A 17,156-nucleotide genomic window follows, 5' to 3' on the forward strand; every position below is an offset into this window, starting at 1 on the left:
ACGCCATGCTGACCACTCATACAGCCGCTGGATCACTAGTCAAATACTTACAAATATCTACTTTTTTTCCACATAAAAAGTTACATAGTGCACCTTTAATATCATCAAAACAAAACACTAGAGAGTGAAGGAAAGCGAAAGGAAAAGGAAATGAAAGGAATGCTACAGTAATATGTAATACAAACATATCACATTTTTAAATCTGTAATCACTAATATAGAAAATCTATTATTTTTCATCAGGTAAAATTGATTCATTGGATGGTACAAAAAGGATGAGTATGATTCCGTTTTGTGTGTTTAGCTACAGGAAGGTGGTGTCCAATAACTGCACTGCGGGGGTGAGTGCAGAGTACACGGCGCGGAGGCAGCCCTGTCCCGCGCAGGCCCCCAGAGGTCTGCACCTGGTCACCAGCGAGGGCACCCACACCGCCACCACAGGAGCCAATGTCACCTTCCTCGTCTTCCTGGAGGAGGTGGGATGATATCATGTTGGTTGTTATTATACTGTTACTACATGTGCTTTCATGACAATACGTAAAAATACTAGTCTTTAAAGTCTGATTGGTTTCTATACTTTAGAGTAGGGCCCTATAACGGTTAAAGACCCTTTGCCTGACTTTTTTCTGGAAGTGGGTTAAAATTAGTCTGGTCCCTAAGTATAATTTATAAGGTAAAGGACTAACAAATTACATTTTAATTTTATTACTGGGGTTGTTGCAGTTGGTCAGGTCGAGGTTGAGCAACATTATGTGACCAAAGAATGAGATGAGTTGTTGACCTGAACATCCTGAATGACAATGAATTTCTTCTTCCCTGATAGTGTGGGCACATTCAAAGATGGCAATGCCAGGATTCATCAGACTCACATTGTGAAAGACTCAAGGGGCCCGATCTTGTGTCTCAAAACGCAGACGATAGCATGACATTTTGCGCTCAGTAGGAGCGCACTTAGAGATCTTGCCACTCCAGACTTAGCACATTTAAGTGGGTGGAGACACACATGTTTCTCCAACCAAATCGACTCTGCGGCTGGTAGAGGGGTTGTGGGGGAGTGGGGGGTGAACGTGTGCATTTGTTTTGTTTGTCGTTCATGCCAATCGAGGGCCGTTCCGCGCCACAGTGGACGCTGTAGCTCTTTCTCTCTCGAGACATTAACATCGTTTAGCTCACGATGGGGTGTTTTTATTTTTTTGTTTGACCTGTGAGAGCCTGAGGCTTAAGGAAGAACACAAGGCAGCGCAATGTAAACGAGGAAATGAACGTCAGCGTGCCATCAGTGCAGTCACCTCCTCTTATGACGCCCCCTCACAAGTGGCGGAGGCGAATGCCGCATATAGCTCCGCCACTGGGAAAATAATTCACCAAGAGCCTGCGCCCCTCTGTGCGCCACCACAAGATCTGGCCCAAGAATTGAGTTCAGATCTTAGCCCCATTGAGAATTCTTGGGATGTGCTCGAGAAGGCTTTGTGTAGGGAATCTTTTGACATTGCAGAATCCACAGTGAATGTGTGCTGTAGTCAAAACTAAAGGTGGTCCAACCTATTATCAGAGCGTGGGATCTTTTTTTTTTATGGCAACTTTTTTGTTGGTCCGGCAGTGTAATTATAATGTCTTTTTATCAATCATTACAGCATTAGTATTGCTTTCTAAAAGTAATGAAAAATGTTTAAGTCATCCCTGTTTAAAATTGGGAAGTTAGAAATGCATTAAGTTAGGAATGAGGTTGGACCACAACTTATTGTTCAGACTTACACATAATTCCATTCATTATTTGTGAGCAATACCTGATTCTACTCTCAGGTATAGGGCCATCAATAGACCATTGAATTATAAACAAACCAAAATAAGATCCATATCCTGCTTATGCTCTTGCACAGGGCGACGGTGCGAGGACGAGCATCACTCTGGACTTTGGGGACGGACACGCTGTAACGTACTCCAACGTGAGCTCCATCGAGGAGGGCATCAGGCACGTTTATAAAGCCGTGGGCATCTACAAAGTGACCGCCACCGGAGAGAACAGCCTGGGCTCAGAGACGGCTGTGCTCTACCTGCACGTCACATGTGAGTCTGTGGAAATTGGACAGATAAATGTTGTTCAATGTCAGTTTCCTGTTTCAACATATATTTGTCTCACTGAAAATACGAACCAAAAGAAAATTGTTGCGCTGCAGATTTGAAAAGCCCTTTCACTATGTTGTATTCCATTTGCATGTGGGCATAGCTGGTACATTGGATGAGCTTGATGCGTTGTGTTACAGCATGCTATGTCCAACATTGGTTCAAATAAGAGGTTTTTAAGACGCCACTTAACTTGCAGTGCAGCACACAAAATAATGTGAGGGAACACTGTTAAAAAGTAGTGGTAAAATTATGTGTATGCTTTGAAAAATACAAATTACCTGAAGGATTTTTGTGCGTAAGATGGAGAGGTCATCAGTCTCACAAAACCCTTGAGGTAATTTGTATTTTTTTAAAAGCAAAAAAAAGAGTATAAACTTTGAAAGAGTGGAGGTTATTGAGATCACAGCTGCGGGTTTAGCTGACATGTGTAGAGACATGCGCCTTAAGCCTGCGTTGAGTCAGGGATTAGAAGAGACGCGATCGAGGAGAACACAGGCCTTGGATGCAAAGTGAGGACTGCATTTGCATAATGGAAAATACACATAGAAGGGATCCAGTACATTGTATTATGTTGAAATAAATAAGTCTCACAAACTCTCTCGAAGCCTTACTTGTACGTTACTGGTACTTGAAACAAATTGAGCACGGGGAAAGAAGCACATTAGAGTTATCTCTTTGAACATTGATTGTCATAAATAAATGAGCTTTCAAATAGCCTCTGGGACTACAAATTGGCTTGCTTGATATGCACATGGCGTGGTATTTATAAGTGTAACAATAGATACAGACGGCAGCACGTCATACAAGGGGGCGTGGCCTCGCTGAGGGGGAAGAAAACCTCTCATAGGAATCGCATTTTTCCCACTCTTTTTAGCAGTTTTCTGGCGGACTATGCAGACAGAAAGTAGGCTAGTCCGGGAGACTTTTCAGTCTGTTAGCCTGCTCAATGTTTTTTCCTATAGCCGTCAGCATTAGCCATCACACATCGCACATTATGAAAGATCTAGATGTCGTCAGCTGTTCTCAACCCATCGACCACATTTAGGTGAGGTCAACAGTGCTAATTTTGACGACATATTTTAATTTAGTTTTAGTTTTAGTCTTTTGATGAAAATGTAATTCAATTTTAGTATAGTTTTAGTCAAAAAAATATCTTCAATTTTAGTGTAGTTTTAGTCGACTAAAATTGCAAGTAAATTTAGTCGACTAAATTTAAGACGAATTTAGTCGACTTTGCATTTATAATATTCATTATAATCATATTTAATCAGGTCCTCTGCTTCATGGAGCTGCTCCATCAACAACAACAACAACAACAACACAAAGCTCAGAGCTGCTCCTTTGGCAGTGAATTTATATGATCTGAGGCTCTTTCAAACTGTCAATAGAAGTTTGGATGATTTTAGTCTCTCCTTTTCTTTTTTATTTAGTCTCATGTTAAACTTTTAATTTAGTTTTAGTCCAATTTTAGTTGTCAAAAATATCACTTTGACTAAAATTAAGACTAAATATTTTAGTCGACAAAATTAACACTGGAGGTCAAAGCCTAGTTAGAAGTCATTAATGAATGTGCAGACCTTTTCAGATTTTACTTAAAGGGATATTTCAGGATTTTTGACATAGGGCCTCGTTTCCTAGTTATCCAGAGTGTTATTGATTCTGGAGATGTTTTTTTTTTATTTTTTTATTAATGCAGTCCTTATATTTGAAGAGTTTCGTGGCGCTAGGCTAGTGCAAGGCTAGCGCATTAGCCTGCATTCAAAACAGTCTGACACACTCCACAGGCAAATCACGTATAAGGCCAGACTAACGATATAAATGTCTGTGTTGTCGATAGAATATTTTTTAACCCTTTTGCATTTAAAATAACTTATATTTGAGCAGCATCAGTTTCGTGGTTGTAAGATACACAGCAGCGGAGTGATCTGATAGAAAAAAGTCCCTGAAAATGTGATCATTCATGTGATGCAAGGCCAGTTATATTTCAAAAACTATTCTATCGACACAGACATTTATATCATTAGTCTGGCGTTATAAGTGATTTGCCTCAGGTGCACTGTGCTTGGGTCAGACTGTTTTTAATGCAGGCTCGCTGATACCATAGAAATGTGTATCTCCAAAAATCAACAACACTCTGGATAACTAGGAAATGAGGCCCTATGTCTAAAATCCTGAAATATCCCTTTAAGATACAAATTAGCGTTATACAAGTGTTCTCCGAGCTAAATGCTAACTCATAATCAGTTTTTGCTTTTTGTGAGGTCATATACACATCCAATGGCCACTAAACTTTATCTTATAAGATGCCATGAAAAGGACAAAACATACCTCCCCATATGTTAGTATTGCGCCTTTGCCTCCCTCTTTATTTGTATTTGCATTTGTAGGAACAGGCTCAATTAGCTCAAGGCATTTCTGTGATTCCTATGGTTGAACTACTTTGCTACTCTCCGTGTCGCTGTATCTTCATTTAGAAAAAAGAAACATATTCATAATTTGTTTTCCCCCTCTGGCTGCTTTGAACATGACCACATATGGACAATTACAAACATGCCGTCTGCCTCTAACATTTAGAGATACTGTTGTCCAAAACGTCATGGTGCTGGGAAGTAATAAGTTAACAGTGCTGAAAGTGCTCCTTTTTGTTGGAAGGAAGCATAATCTATATAAGAAAATGTTTTTTTTCCCACATGTAGCCCTTGTATGCCAGCCTGTCCATTAAAAATAAATAAAAATGCACTATGTAAGGGCTATTCTAAGCAAAGTGAATCTGAATACTCAGTCGATATCTTGCAAAACTTTCCCAATATGTTTTAACATCAGTTTGCCTATCACACCAGCGCAAACTTGCATTCTTGCTTTTTTCTAAGGCGTGTGATGCGCATTTATTCAGATAGGAGTCTCTCTGAGGTTTTTTATGCATTCAGCTCCCCCCCCCCCCCCCAGTTTCCCCATTCTTTATCACACTGAGCGGGATTGCGACTGTCAGCATGTACACAGTCACACATTTGGCTCTCTATCTCTTCACAGAGCGTATCCCAACAAACAAGTGAGATAGAACAAATCCCATTTCACCGGGGTTGGCTTATTTTCTTGCGGATCCGGATTTTTCGTGGGCCAACTATATACGAAAACAGCGGCGGTGATATGTAAGGCTGACCGCCGGCGCCCCCCTGTGGGTTCGAGTGGCAGATGTAATGGAGCTGACTTATTGATCAGGGAGTGCGGCTGCCCCCTCCAATCTGTCAATCCTATGTGCCAGACGTACAAATAGAGCCGCGGCGTTCTCATGAGGAACGCGAATGAAAAATAACACGCAGATGGCAACCAACACAGGCGCCAGTGCAGCAGAGAATACTGAACTCGCAGCTCACACCTAAACGCGTCCCAGCGTCTATATTTGAGTTTCTGAGCCGACAACATAACAAGCCATGGCTCTTCTTCTATTTGTGTCACTGTCGGTAAAGAACATACGGTGAGGTATGGCAAGAAGATGGAATGAAACTTAAAAAGTTGAACTGGCAACTTTACGATGGTTCACACATGGAAGACACAAGTAGGGCTTTGTACTTTGTGCAAGGGGAAACCAAGTACCTTTCTTTGGGGCTATCTTAGGACCACCCACGCATCATGAGTTGGCATCTTAAATTTATTTTACCATTCCCTGTACCGAGATGGGGGTATACTTTTATTGAGACCAACCCCCATACAGAACTTTTGCCAAGTCCTTGCGTGACTTTAAGGAACAGGCCACGGTTTTTACATACTGAGATAAGTTCTTACTTGTGCTTAAAGGCCTATTTCTTTAAGTTTTGTTTAGATTGAAATGCATATCCCTTGGCCTGGCACAATAACAACATTTTAAGTCCGGAAAATATTGTGATAAACGATATGATTGAACCACTTTAAAGCCACAGAAACTAAATCTAAATCCTAAAAAATACAATAAAGCTTTGTTCAAAAAGGGCTTAATCTTGAAATATCCCACAAAAAACATGAAATACAATAAAACAAACTTTGGGCAGGGCTGGCCCAGCCTAAATGCAGACTAGGCAACTGCGTGGGGTCCCACGAGGCAACTAGGGGCCCCTTAAGCATGAAATTCTGCTCATTTAGACTCGCTAAATTTAGGTGATCCCTTCAAGAAGTAAGCGATGGCAAATATAACTTAAGCACAATGCAATCATTATTATTATTGAGCTCAATCAGCACAAGTTTAATGTGGGTCCCCAAGTCAAATAATGCTTAGAGCCCCATGAATCAATCAATCAATGTTTATTTATATAGCACTTTACAACAACACCAGGAGGACCAAAGTGCTTCACAGGAAGATAAAAACAATTTAAAAACACAGAATTACAGCACCCTAGACATAATTCAGTGCGTTCCAAGTATTAAAAGGCAGTTTGAAAAATGGGCTGTTCACAGTGCACAGTTTAGGCACGGCGATCACAAAGGAACAATAGCCCCACCTTTTGTACCAGGACCTGGAATCATTTGATCTGAGGACCGGAGAGCCTGGGCCGGTCCTGACTTTGGGTAAAAAAATATGTATTACATTAGGAAAATTAGGACGAAAATATCCAATAAATGTACAAATGATAACAAAAATGTATTATTTGTATTATATTATTATTTAGATCCGTAAAACCTTTCTTTTTAAAACTGGTCCTGGGGAGTAGAAAGATGTCTCTAACAGCAAGTACATTTTGTCCTATGTTTTTCTTTAGCTTGCGTCCCATATTGTATTTGTGTAACAATGGCTTTTTACGGCAACATATGCTGCTTCTTAACAATAGATAGGCGTGGAAAATATGCTCTACTTTTGGGTGTGCTTTGTGTTTAAAACATCTGGACACAAATATTGATGATTGCTATGATTGCACAACATAATTTGCTTTGAAAATCATGCATGGGCCACACAACCACCCGAATGTGCATCTTTCTCACCAACACAAATTGAATACACTTTCTTGCTGTTTTGACAACACTATTCCTGCTACTTTTTTTTTTCACAATTCTGTGGTTTATATTTTACACAAAGTAGTTATCTGAATTGTATCTATAGTAAAGTTTTTTTTTTTTTTCTCCTTTGCTCTAACTCTGTGGTGCATCTGTGTTGTGAGTAGGTCAGCTGGAGTATATCCATCTCTCGGCTCCCTTTGTGGCGGTGCGGAATAAGGAGGTGAACCTGACTGCAGTGCTGTGGCCGAGCCAAGTGGGAACGGTCACCTACATATGGTGGATTGGAAATAACACCGAGGTACCCCCCAAGACTTTGTTCTCTCCATGTTTCCCTACGTTTCTCTGTACTCTTTGCACCTCTGCCCATTTGTAATTAAGTAGGTTGCTGACTCCTCGGCTCTAAAATACGCAATCATTATTTCTGCGCAGAACCAGGTTGCAAAAACTCCTGGCCTTGTTAATCAGCTTTGAAACCGATTGTGCAAAACGCTGAGGTGCCAGATATACATAGAGTTAATTACTGATGGCCACTGAGGTGTGGATATCACTTATTCTGCCGCAAAACTTTCCCCAAGTAACTTTTAAAGTGAATCAATGCACAGTTTATAGTTTACAGTTTCCTAGGTCAATATGGGGACAGTTCGTTTCACTTAAAAGTGGAACGCTGTTGTAAAAATGTTTTTTTTCCCCTCAGATTATTTTATTAAAATGTATGATAGAAATATATGATCACCTGTAAATATGAACATACATTGTTTTAAGATTTTATGGAAGAACTAAGGTGCAACATTTTGGAAGCTTAAACATGTTATTTTTAGAGCCTCTCTCTTGACACTTACCTGTCATAGTACAGTTTTGTTTAACAATTTTGTTAAAGGCTGTTGCCCATTGATATTTTGATATTTGTCCTCTGGCTCCTCAACCCCTACATACTGAAATGCATCTGAAATGCCGGAGCCATATGGACCATCTCGGGCTCTGAGAGGCTCAGGGAGGAGTCTCCAAGTGGTTTCCGAGAGTCAGGACTAAACACAGTTTTGTCCATATAATCTGGAACTCATGGTCCTGAAGAAAGCAACGTTTTAGAAGTAAACAAATGGTAAATGGTCTCAACTTATATAGTGCTTTTCCACCTACATTAGGTGGAAAAGCATTAGGTTGCGCTTTACAGGATCCTTGCTGTAAAGCGCAAGGATCCACTCACCCATTCATACTCTCATTCACACACCAATGTACGCAGACACTGGGGGCAATGTGGGTGAAGTGTCTTGCCCAAGGACACACCAACAGTGTGCACTTTCAGGAGGTGGGATTCGAACCCCCGACCTTCCGATCATGAGACGACCCGCTCTACCATCTGCGCCACCGTCGCCCCAACAAACAGCAAGCTTATGAGCTAAAGACATTTGAGACCTACAAATGTCTTCTTCTGACACACTGAAGAGGCACAAACCCCCCACACCTGCAGCACAGTGGAGGCGTCACAACAGCTACAGGAAACAAAAAGGGGACAAACGAGGAGGTATTCGGGCAAGACTCACAGCTAAGGGATTGTTCTGGCTAATGGACGTTCACTGGAGAATAAACCAGATTAACTGCTACGCTCTTCCCAGAAGATGGTAAAAGACTGTTGTGGAGTGGAGGGAGCTGCGCATGAGGAAGAGGAAGGAGGAGGTGGAGGAGCTGATCAGTGCAGGACACCACGCTCTGAAACAGGGCCAAACCTGCAAAAACATGCTGGTCAGGTTGGCCCACAGTGGCGGCGCGGCTCAGTCGCTGCGGCTCAGGACTAACACCTGAACACAATGTTGTTGTACGGTTGCACAATGACAAATGAAGCACTTACTTATGTTCAAATCCAGGCTATATGACAAATTAAAGTATTTCATGAGAACATCAGCAGTATTTAATAGTTTACTTCTAAAAACATTGTTTTTGATTTTTTAACGGTTTTATTCACCTTCTTAATATACTTTTATGTAGCCTACTTGAAATACCTTTTTTTATTATTTAACATCATTGTACTTTGAATAACTTACAAATTGTGTTATGCAAAAAACAACAACTTACTTTGCCTTCTGAGTCCCGATCAGTTGCGAATCACTCGTATTTAGTGCAATATTGTAAATGGCTGGTCAGTTAATCACAGAAATGGGTCGTTAGGATATATTTATTAATTTCACTAAAAGCAGACCATTTTAGATGTGCCAACTTGCTGAAAATAACGATATTAGTCATGTGCCAGGTTTCTGCACAGTTGCTAATTTCCATCTGTTTTCCCCAGAGAGGCACGTATTACATCACATAATAAATTACTACTCCATTTTCTAAATCTCACCCTCGTCGTAGGTTATTTCTGTTCATACAAATTTACTGAGAAACTGTTATTTTTTATTTTTATTTTTCCATAATGATACAAAAAGACCTTCTAGCTTTTTACAACTACAATGTTTGTTGAAACGCCACATTTGCTGCTGGGAAACTAGCGTAAATCCCAATTCTCAAGACCAACAGATGCAGCGCTCGCTCGACGCACCGTGCCTTATATAAGAAACGTGCCACTTTGTGCGATCTGTCTCCGTAATTGCACTTGTGTTAATGTGTTTGCTCAGCACTAACATGGGGCCTTCCACAAGGACGGACATTTAGGTCTATGGTGCCATCATGAGTCGCGGCGGCATTAGCATCTCCGCGCTCTCCTGGAAGAACAAATGGAGTTGTGAAAGATGACAAGAGCAGGCTCAGAGTCACTGAGGGAACTCTCCGTAGACTCCGAAGCATCAAGGGCGCAAAGCTGTTTTCTATGCGTAGTGCCAGGAATAGGAGTTGTGTTAGTTGCAGCTTTAGTCGGAGTACAAAATGTTATTGCATTTTTAACATTTACACTCCAAAAAATGTATATTGAGATTTGTTTAAATGTCTCACATTGAGCATAACATTTTTTTTATTTTTTTTGACTAGTTAAGATCTAGTTCTACATTTGACATGACTTTATTTCGGGTTGCCAATGGGGTAAAAAAAAATTGCCCTTGCCCCTTTGGCATTTTTACAAATTTTACTAATTACTTCAAGCGAGATAGAATAGAATAGAGTAGAGTAGAGTAGAGTAGAGTAGAGTAGAGTAGAGTAGAGTAGAGTAGAATAGTCTACCTAGGTAGAAATTCATCTTTGGCTCACCAACACATAAAAACACAAGACTAGGGACAATACAAACGTGCACAATAGAGAAAAAAAATACATATGAAAAAACACGTAGAAAAATAAAACTTTTTTATTATTATTTTTATTTTTATTACTATTATATAACATTTTAATATTAAGCATGGGTTTAAATGACTTGTATGGAGAATATCAATCTAGTTTTGTGCGGGTTTTCTCATTTTTCCCCCTGATCGGACCAAGGATACTTTGCTCGGCAGACTGGTTTTAACTTCTTAAAGTTCAGCGTCACCCAAATCTAAAAGCTTCTCGACTGGAGCCAACAGCCTATAGGCCAGTGCAGCGCCTCATTTGAAAGACCTACAAATGAGGCGTTTTTCATCGTGTTTTCATTACATTTTTGACTTGTTTTGTTGCTTATTTGTTGCATTATTGTAGCTGCTTTGTTGCTTTATTTTTAATCACTTTTCATCCTCATCCTTACGCCTCATTTTGTATGCCATATAAGAAGCTTATACGTAGATTTGGGTAAAGCTGAACTGGAGAAAAGATGCTTGATTCAGGCGGGGGTTAAGAAGTTAAAACCAGTCTGACAAGCAAAGTATTCTCAGTTCGATCGGGGGAAAAAATCTAAATGAGACAAAACAACAAGATTCTCCATTCAAGTCATTTAAACCCATGATTGATGTTTCATTTTTGTAGTAGAAAGGCGGGTGAAATGTCTTGCCGAAGGACACAAAGTCAGTATGCAATTGGGCCAAGGTTTGACCCATATTATAAGTGAGTAAAACCATAGATGCATAATTGTTGCTCCCAATAAGAATGTTATTTATCTTTATCGGTGGCGGTAACCTGACACAAGCATTGTCAGAATACTTGGTGAGGCGCTGCTAATAAGGCTCTCTATAGGAGGATCATCCCTACATGTTGTCCACTCATTTCCCTATGTATCTGTGTGTGCAGCAGCCTCTGATCACTCTGGAGGGCAGTGTGGCGTGCACGTTCCCGCAGGAAGGGGCCAACTCGGTGACAGTGCAAGTGACGGCGGGAAACAGCATAATGCAAGACAGGAAAACCATCGCTGTGCACGGTGAGCTCATATGGTGACACTCAATGCCAGTTTCTTCTAATTGAGATTTTGGGGAATTGCAATTATACTTAGTAGTTTTAGTAAAAATGAAAAACATATGGGAGAAAACTGAAATATGAACTGCTAAATACTGTCCATATCGTATTGTTTCTCCTGCAACAAAAACAACAGATTAAATATGCACTTAACCTCTTTTTTTCTCCGGTTCTGATCAGAACTTTTGTCGCAGCATTTTTGTCACATTTTTGAAGTGTTCTTGTCGCGTCTCTTTTTTGTTTATCAAACTGTACATTGGAAATTACAGTATACACTATTTCTCTCATAGGAGCTATTGATTGCACTCAATTCTTGTGTTGTGACTCCACAGCCGTAAATATCTCTGTGCACTGGCGTCTTGTTGAATATGCGCGGGTTGCAGTTTTTTTTAATACTGCTGAACTGCAAACATGTACAGTACAGTACAGTACAAGCTAATTACTTTGATTATACTCTGTCGATTTGTGTGTATATATTTTGATCAAAACATTGCAACATCATAAAAGTTGCTCTCAATTTTTTTAGGCTCGTTCAAATAGCTTTCCGATTCAGCCCATTAAAACTTTCCCAGCCATCAAATCTGCAATTATCATTTTATAGGCAGCTTCCAGACACCGTATTTTCCGGACTATAAGGCGCACTTTGTTTCATAGTTTGGCTGGGGGTGCGACTTATACTCAGGTGCGACTTATATATAAAAATATATAATTTCACATGTTTGTTTTTTTCATTCTGACAGCCACTAGAGGGCGCTCTAGGCTTGTGTACCAGTATCTACTACTCCTGTACCATTGAAGATTTAAAAAACGGTAATCGAGCAGCAGAAAGAAAGTTTGGATTGAGCAAAAAATTTGTGAGGAACTGGCGAAAAGCGGAGGTTACCTTACTGCAATGAAGAAAACAAAACAAACTAATCGCAGGCTAAAAACTAGTTGGGCACAGCTAGAGGGACGAGTTCGCAAATGAGAGCTTGAACAACGTGCTGCCAGGAGAGGCTTGTCAACGGTGCAGTTACACCTCCATGCCCAGGAAGTTGCCAAGGCTGGTGCGATTTATACTCCGGAGTGACTTATATATATTTTTTTCTTCTTCATTATGCACTTTTTGGCTAGTACGACTTATACTTCAGAGCGACTTATATATGTTTTTTTTCTTCTTCATTATGCATTTTTTGGCAGGTTCGACTTCTACTCCGGAGTGACTTATATATATATTTTTTCTTCTTCATTATGCACTTTTTGGCTAGTACGACTTATACTTCAGAGCGACTTATAGATGTTTTTTTCTTCTTCATTATGCATTTTTTGGCTGGTTCGACTTCTACTCCGGAGCGACTTACATATGTTTTTTCTTCTTCGTTATGCATTTTTTGGCTAGTGCGACTTATACTCTGGACCAACTTATATATGTTTTTTTCTTCTTCACTATAAATTTTTTGGCTGGTGAGACTTACACTCCACAAAATACGGTATTATACCCATCGAAGTATGTTTCTTTGGTCTTGATTCTGCGATGAAGATTTGTCCACTCTGTCTGTGTTTTGATTGAAGTCTTTATTTTGCGTTCTAGATAAATACATTATTGTGTGTTGCAACAAAAATACGGCTAAGGTGTCTGTTTGAAGTAGTTGCAAAAGTCTGAAATTAATATAACATAGGACTTTTTAGTGAATGTGCAACCAAGGCTGAGATAATTTGAACTGTTATCCATAGGACTTAAAGAGTTTTTTTCCTTTACAGGGTCAGCAGGAAATTTCTTCCACGATCAGACGGGGACATGTTTGATAAATGCCCATGCAATCTTTACTGAGACTCCTGCCATATAATAGTGCTGACCTTTCCATCTTTTGGGTCATGCTAAAACACACTCATATATTCTCCCATCTCCCCGCAGACTATTTCCGATCTCATCTCCTCGCCTTTTCATCAAACCTGGACGACCACAACCCCGACGTAGCCGAGTGGAGGCTGGATGTTAGCCGAGTCATCAAGAATGCCCTCATCCAGGTACGGCACTTTTCTTTTTTTTTCATCCGGGTAAACAGTGGCTGCACCTCTGCTTCTGTGTGTCGACCCCCCTCAAGGATTTCCAGACAAGCGTTTGACTTTTATGATGATAAATGGCGCAGCAGAGCGGGGCAGAGGGAAATGCGGTTCAAGAACATGCTGATTGCAGGGTTGGTTGGACGCACACTGCAGGGTTCAGGGCCAGAAGGGAGCGCGGTTTTGGGATGGTGAAGGAAGTAGTGATGAGATGGATGAACGCTCAGATAGACAGATATTTAAAGACCCCATGTCCAAACTCTTTCCTAACTTATAAAATAGTCTTCACAGGGACGCGTTTATAGGCACATTTCACAACTTGCAGGGTTACTTTTCAGGGTTGTTTTCATAGAAATGCTCGAAATGCTTTGTAAGTAGATGGGCAGTGTTTTCCCCACAAATGTCTGAGTTTACAATAATCTAAAGGAGGACAAAACAAATATGGTTCCACTACTAGAAAGAAAAAAATATAGTGCCTTTAAAGGCCCTATACTTGATTCAAACAATGAAAAAGGAAGCCATATTTGTAGCATCACAATTCGTCACAGGGACAAGTTTATGTGCACATTTCACAACTTGCAGGGTCACTTTTCAGAGTCACTTGCACAAATATGCTCGAAAAATAGCCTGAAATTTCATTCAATTGTTTGATAAATTGATGCACAGTGTTTACCCACAAATGTTTGAATTTACAATTGTGCAAAATGAATTTTGTTCCATTTCTAGAAATAAAATCAGGTATAGTTCCTTTAAGAATAAAGATTTAGCAATGGTACAGTAATAGTAAAGTAATGGTTGGTGTAAAAATTAAAAATAATAATAACAAAAAAAGCCTATATTGGTGGCAATTAAAGGAATAGTTGTAATTAAAGGAATAGTTCACTGTTTTTCAATACTGAGAAATGTTCTTACCTGAGCTTATATGAGTTGATGCATACCTGTCTGGTCTTTGTGCCCGTGGAAGAGCTTAGTTTCAACAAAACTTCTTCTAACTTTACCCTGTTTGGAGCTATAGGAATACATTGGGAGAGGCCAAATGCTAAAAACATCTTTGGTCTTTTTGCGTGACTGAGGGCACGCACAAAGACCAGACAGGTACACACCAACTCGTCTAAGCTCAGGTAAGAACATATCTCAGTATGTAAAAACGGTGAACTATTCCTTTAAATCTCGAATGGATTGAGCCATGTTTAAATGCTTGGTTTTATTTTATATTTTAATCGCATACACTCTGTTTTTTGTCATTCACCAAAATTGTCTCTAGTTTAATGGCTAACACTGTCTTCTCAATTGAAGGGAGTTTAATAATCTCTCCAGATAGATAGTCATAGGGATCGGACCAGGATTAAAATGTGGGCATATCACCAAGTCGTACAAAAATATAATAACATACTGAACCCCACAGAAAATAGTAGAAATCCAGCATGTCGCCTCTTAAACAGTACTGTACATGACACTCCAGGTATAGCTCTCACCTCATTAACTCCCTGTTTGCAGCGACACCCACCAAAACATCAATCCCCTCTCCCTTCCTGAAAACACCGCAGCCTTGCATCATGTTTTCACACTTTTTTGATCGGGCAGAAATCAAAATGGATGCCAAAAATATACCTCGCTCTCGTCTCCCTCTTCATTCTCCACTGAACATGTCAGATTTGTTATTTGTTATTGACTTCATTTTCGTACAACAACCCCAAACCCAGGAGGCAAAAACATGAAAAAAAAAAAAAAAAATGCAACGAGATGAGGATTTGACGCGACTGTGGAAAACATTCGAAATCAGGCAGGAGCAGGGGATTCAAGCAGGGCAGTATGGAGGAAGGTTTCACGTACCGGTGCATGTTTATTTGCATTGCATTGCAAAAAGGTCGTTCTGTGGCTTCAGAAAGTGGTCGTATTTTCTGTTCATTATTTCTCTTCTAATATGCAGCTGATACTGAAACCCACATTTATTTTCCATCGTAAAAAGTCTTCTTTCAAGAAAAACGGGGGGATAAACATTTTATCATAGTGTTTCATTCCCACTTCCCTTTTTTATGAATCATGAACCCTCTGTATATCATTATATTGAAATATTGTTATCAACGTTGATCCTTCTTAAAGCAGTTCTAAGTAACTTCTTTACCTTAATAAATCATTTTCGTAGTCCCTGGGGGTAATACAAGTGTTACCTCAACCTTAACCGAGTGCATTTTCTCCAGTTTGGCTTGACCTAAATCTAAAAGCTGACAGCCTATAGGCCAGTCTAATGCTTCATTTGAAACCTAAGACCTACAAAACTGATCTCAATAGATCTTTTTCCTTGCCTTGTTCTCATCAGATTTTTTTTTTTTTTGTCTTTTATTTCGTTCTTTCTTGCGATTTGGACTTTTTTCAAGAAGCTTTAAGATTTTTTTCATTGATTTTTTGTCACTTTTTTGTCGCTCTCATGTTGTCTTGTTGTCTCTTTGTGTCCGTCTGATTTTTGTGGCTATTTTGACACTTTTTCATCAAGCTTTTAGATTTGGGTAAAGGCAAACGGGAGAAAATAATGTGCTCAGTTCAGGTGGGGGTTAAGACGTTAATGTACTGATTTACTGTCTGCATTTCTGGTGTTGGAGATTGAACTTGAACCCTCTACTCACCCTTATGTCGAATACATGTTTCCATTCTTGCTCATATATTCTGTTCACCATTCATTTTCAGGCCACAGGAATGAGAGAGGAGCAGCTCCTGGTGACGGTGCTGCCTGGTTTACCCACAGCGGCTGAGTTCTTCCTACTGCCCGACAAACAGCTGACAGAGGGGAAGCCCGACAAGAGCGCGGCACATTTAGACCAGGTCAGATTAATTTTTCATTTTATTTAGACAAGTGGTGACAGTGGCTCAGGTGGTTGAGTCGTGACTTTGTTTAAAAAAGAAAGAAAGGGGTCTTTGCATTTGAGATCTGTTTAAACCCTTCATATTAAAGAGATGTTCGAGTGATCAAAGTGGTCATATATTCCGTTCTAGATACTTCATTTAAAAGCCTTGATGTGCCTTTAGAGAGTTGACATACATGTATACTTTTGGAAAACAAAAGAAAAATCTAAGTGGTTGCTAAAACATGTTCATTGTAACAAAAGTTTCCAAAAAGCAGTCATCTAGACCAGTGGTTCTCAACTAGCTTGCCTTGGGACCCACTACCACTACCCTTGAATGACATTCTGGAAACCCAAATAAGTTTTTTTTTTTTCAGGTATAATGCAAAATGCTAAATTTGTTGTCAGTTTGACCTCTTAACCCCCGCCTTAACCTAAAGGCTTCTTAAAAATGTGTCCAAATAGCGACTAAAACGAGATGTAAATGAGGAAATGCAGCAAAAAAAAGCATCAAAAGACAAAACAAAACAGGGTGATGAAAAAGCGACAAAAATCTAACAAATAAGCAGCAAAAATGCAGTAAAAATGTGACAAAAACGTAAGAAACAAGCGACAAATGAGGCGTTACTCTGGCCCATAGGCTGTAAACTCCGACGAGAAGCGTTTAGATTTGGGTAAAGCTGAACTGGAGACAATGTGCTCGGCTAAGGCGGGGGGTAAGAGGTTAAGCCCTGAATAAGATAAGATGATACTGAGACTAAAGCGGAAATCATAATCAACACAGCTTTGCTTCAGTCGTTTTAACAGACTTGCCCAAGAAAGACTTGGACTCATTGTTAAAACCTTGAATAATAAGTTGTTTGCTTTTTAAATGAGGGAAATAATTTACTTTCACAAT

The 17,156-nt window shown here is 39.8% G+C and overlaps 1 protein-coding gene across 4 annotated transcripts in view; it reads left to right on the forward strand.

Annotated features, from left to right (window-relative positions):
• sorcs1 (sortilin-related VPS10 domain containing receptor 1) overlaps positions 1–17,156 on the forward strand; it is a 239,168-nt gene that overhangs the window by 210,594 nt on the left and 11,418 nt on the right. For 3 of the 4 annotated variants that reach the window (XR_013792708.1, XM_079553285.1, XM_079553283.1), the window contains exons 18-23: positions 304–475; positions 1,880–2,066; positions 7,256–7,389; positions 11,214–11,340; positions 13,270–13,382; positions 16,104–16,238. Coding sequence is in view for 3 of the 4 variants with exons in the window: in XM_079553285.1 (XP_079409411.1) it covers positions 304–475; positions 1,880–2,066; positions 7,256–7,389; positions 11,214–11,340; positions 13,270–13,382; positions 16,104–16,238 (868 nt within the window). In the remaining variant the exon portion in view is untranslated. The remainder of the gene's footprint in view (positions 1–303; positions 476–1,879; positions 2,067–7,255; positions 7,390–11,213; positions 11,341–13,269; positions 13,383–16,103; positions 16,239–17,156) is intronic. The other variant, XM_079553284.1, reaches the window with a different exon arrangement.

Source organism: Gobius niger, assembly GCF_951799975.1.
Source record: "Gobius niger genome assembly, chromosome: 3".
Lineage (NCBI taxonomy): Eukaryota > Metazoa > Chordata > Actinopteri > Gobiiformes > Gobiidae > Gobius > Gobius niger.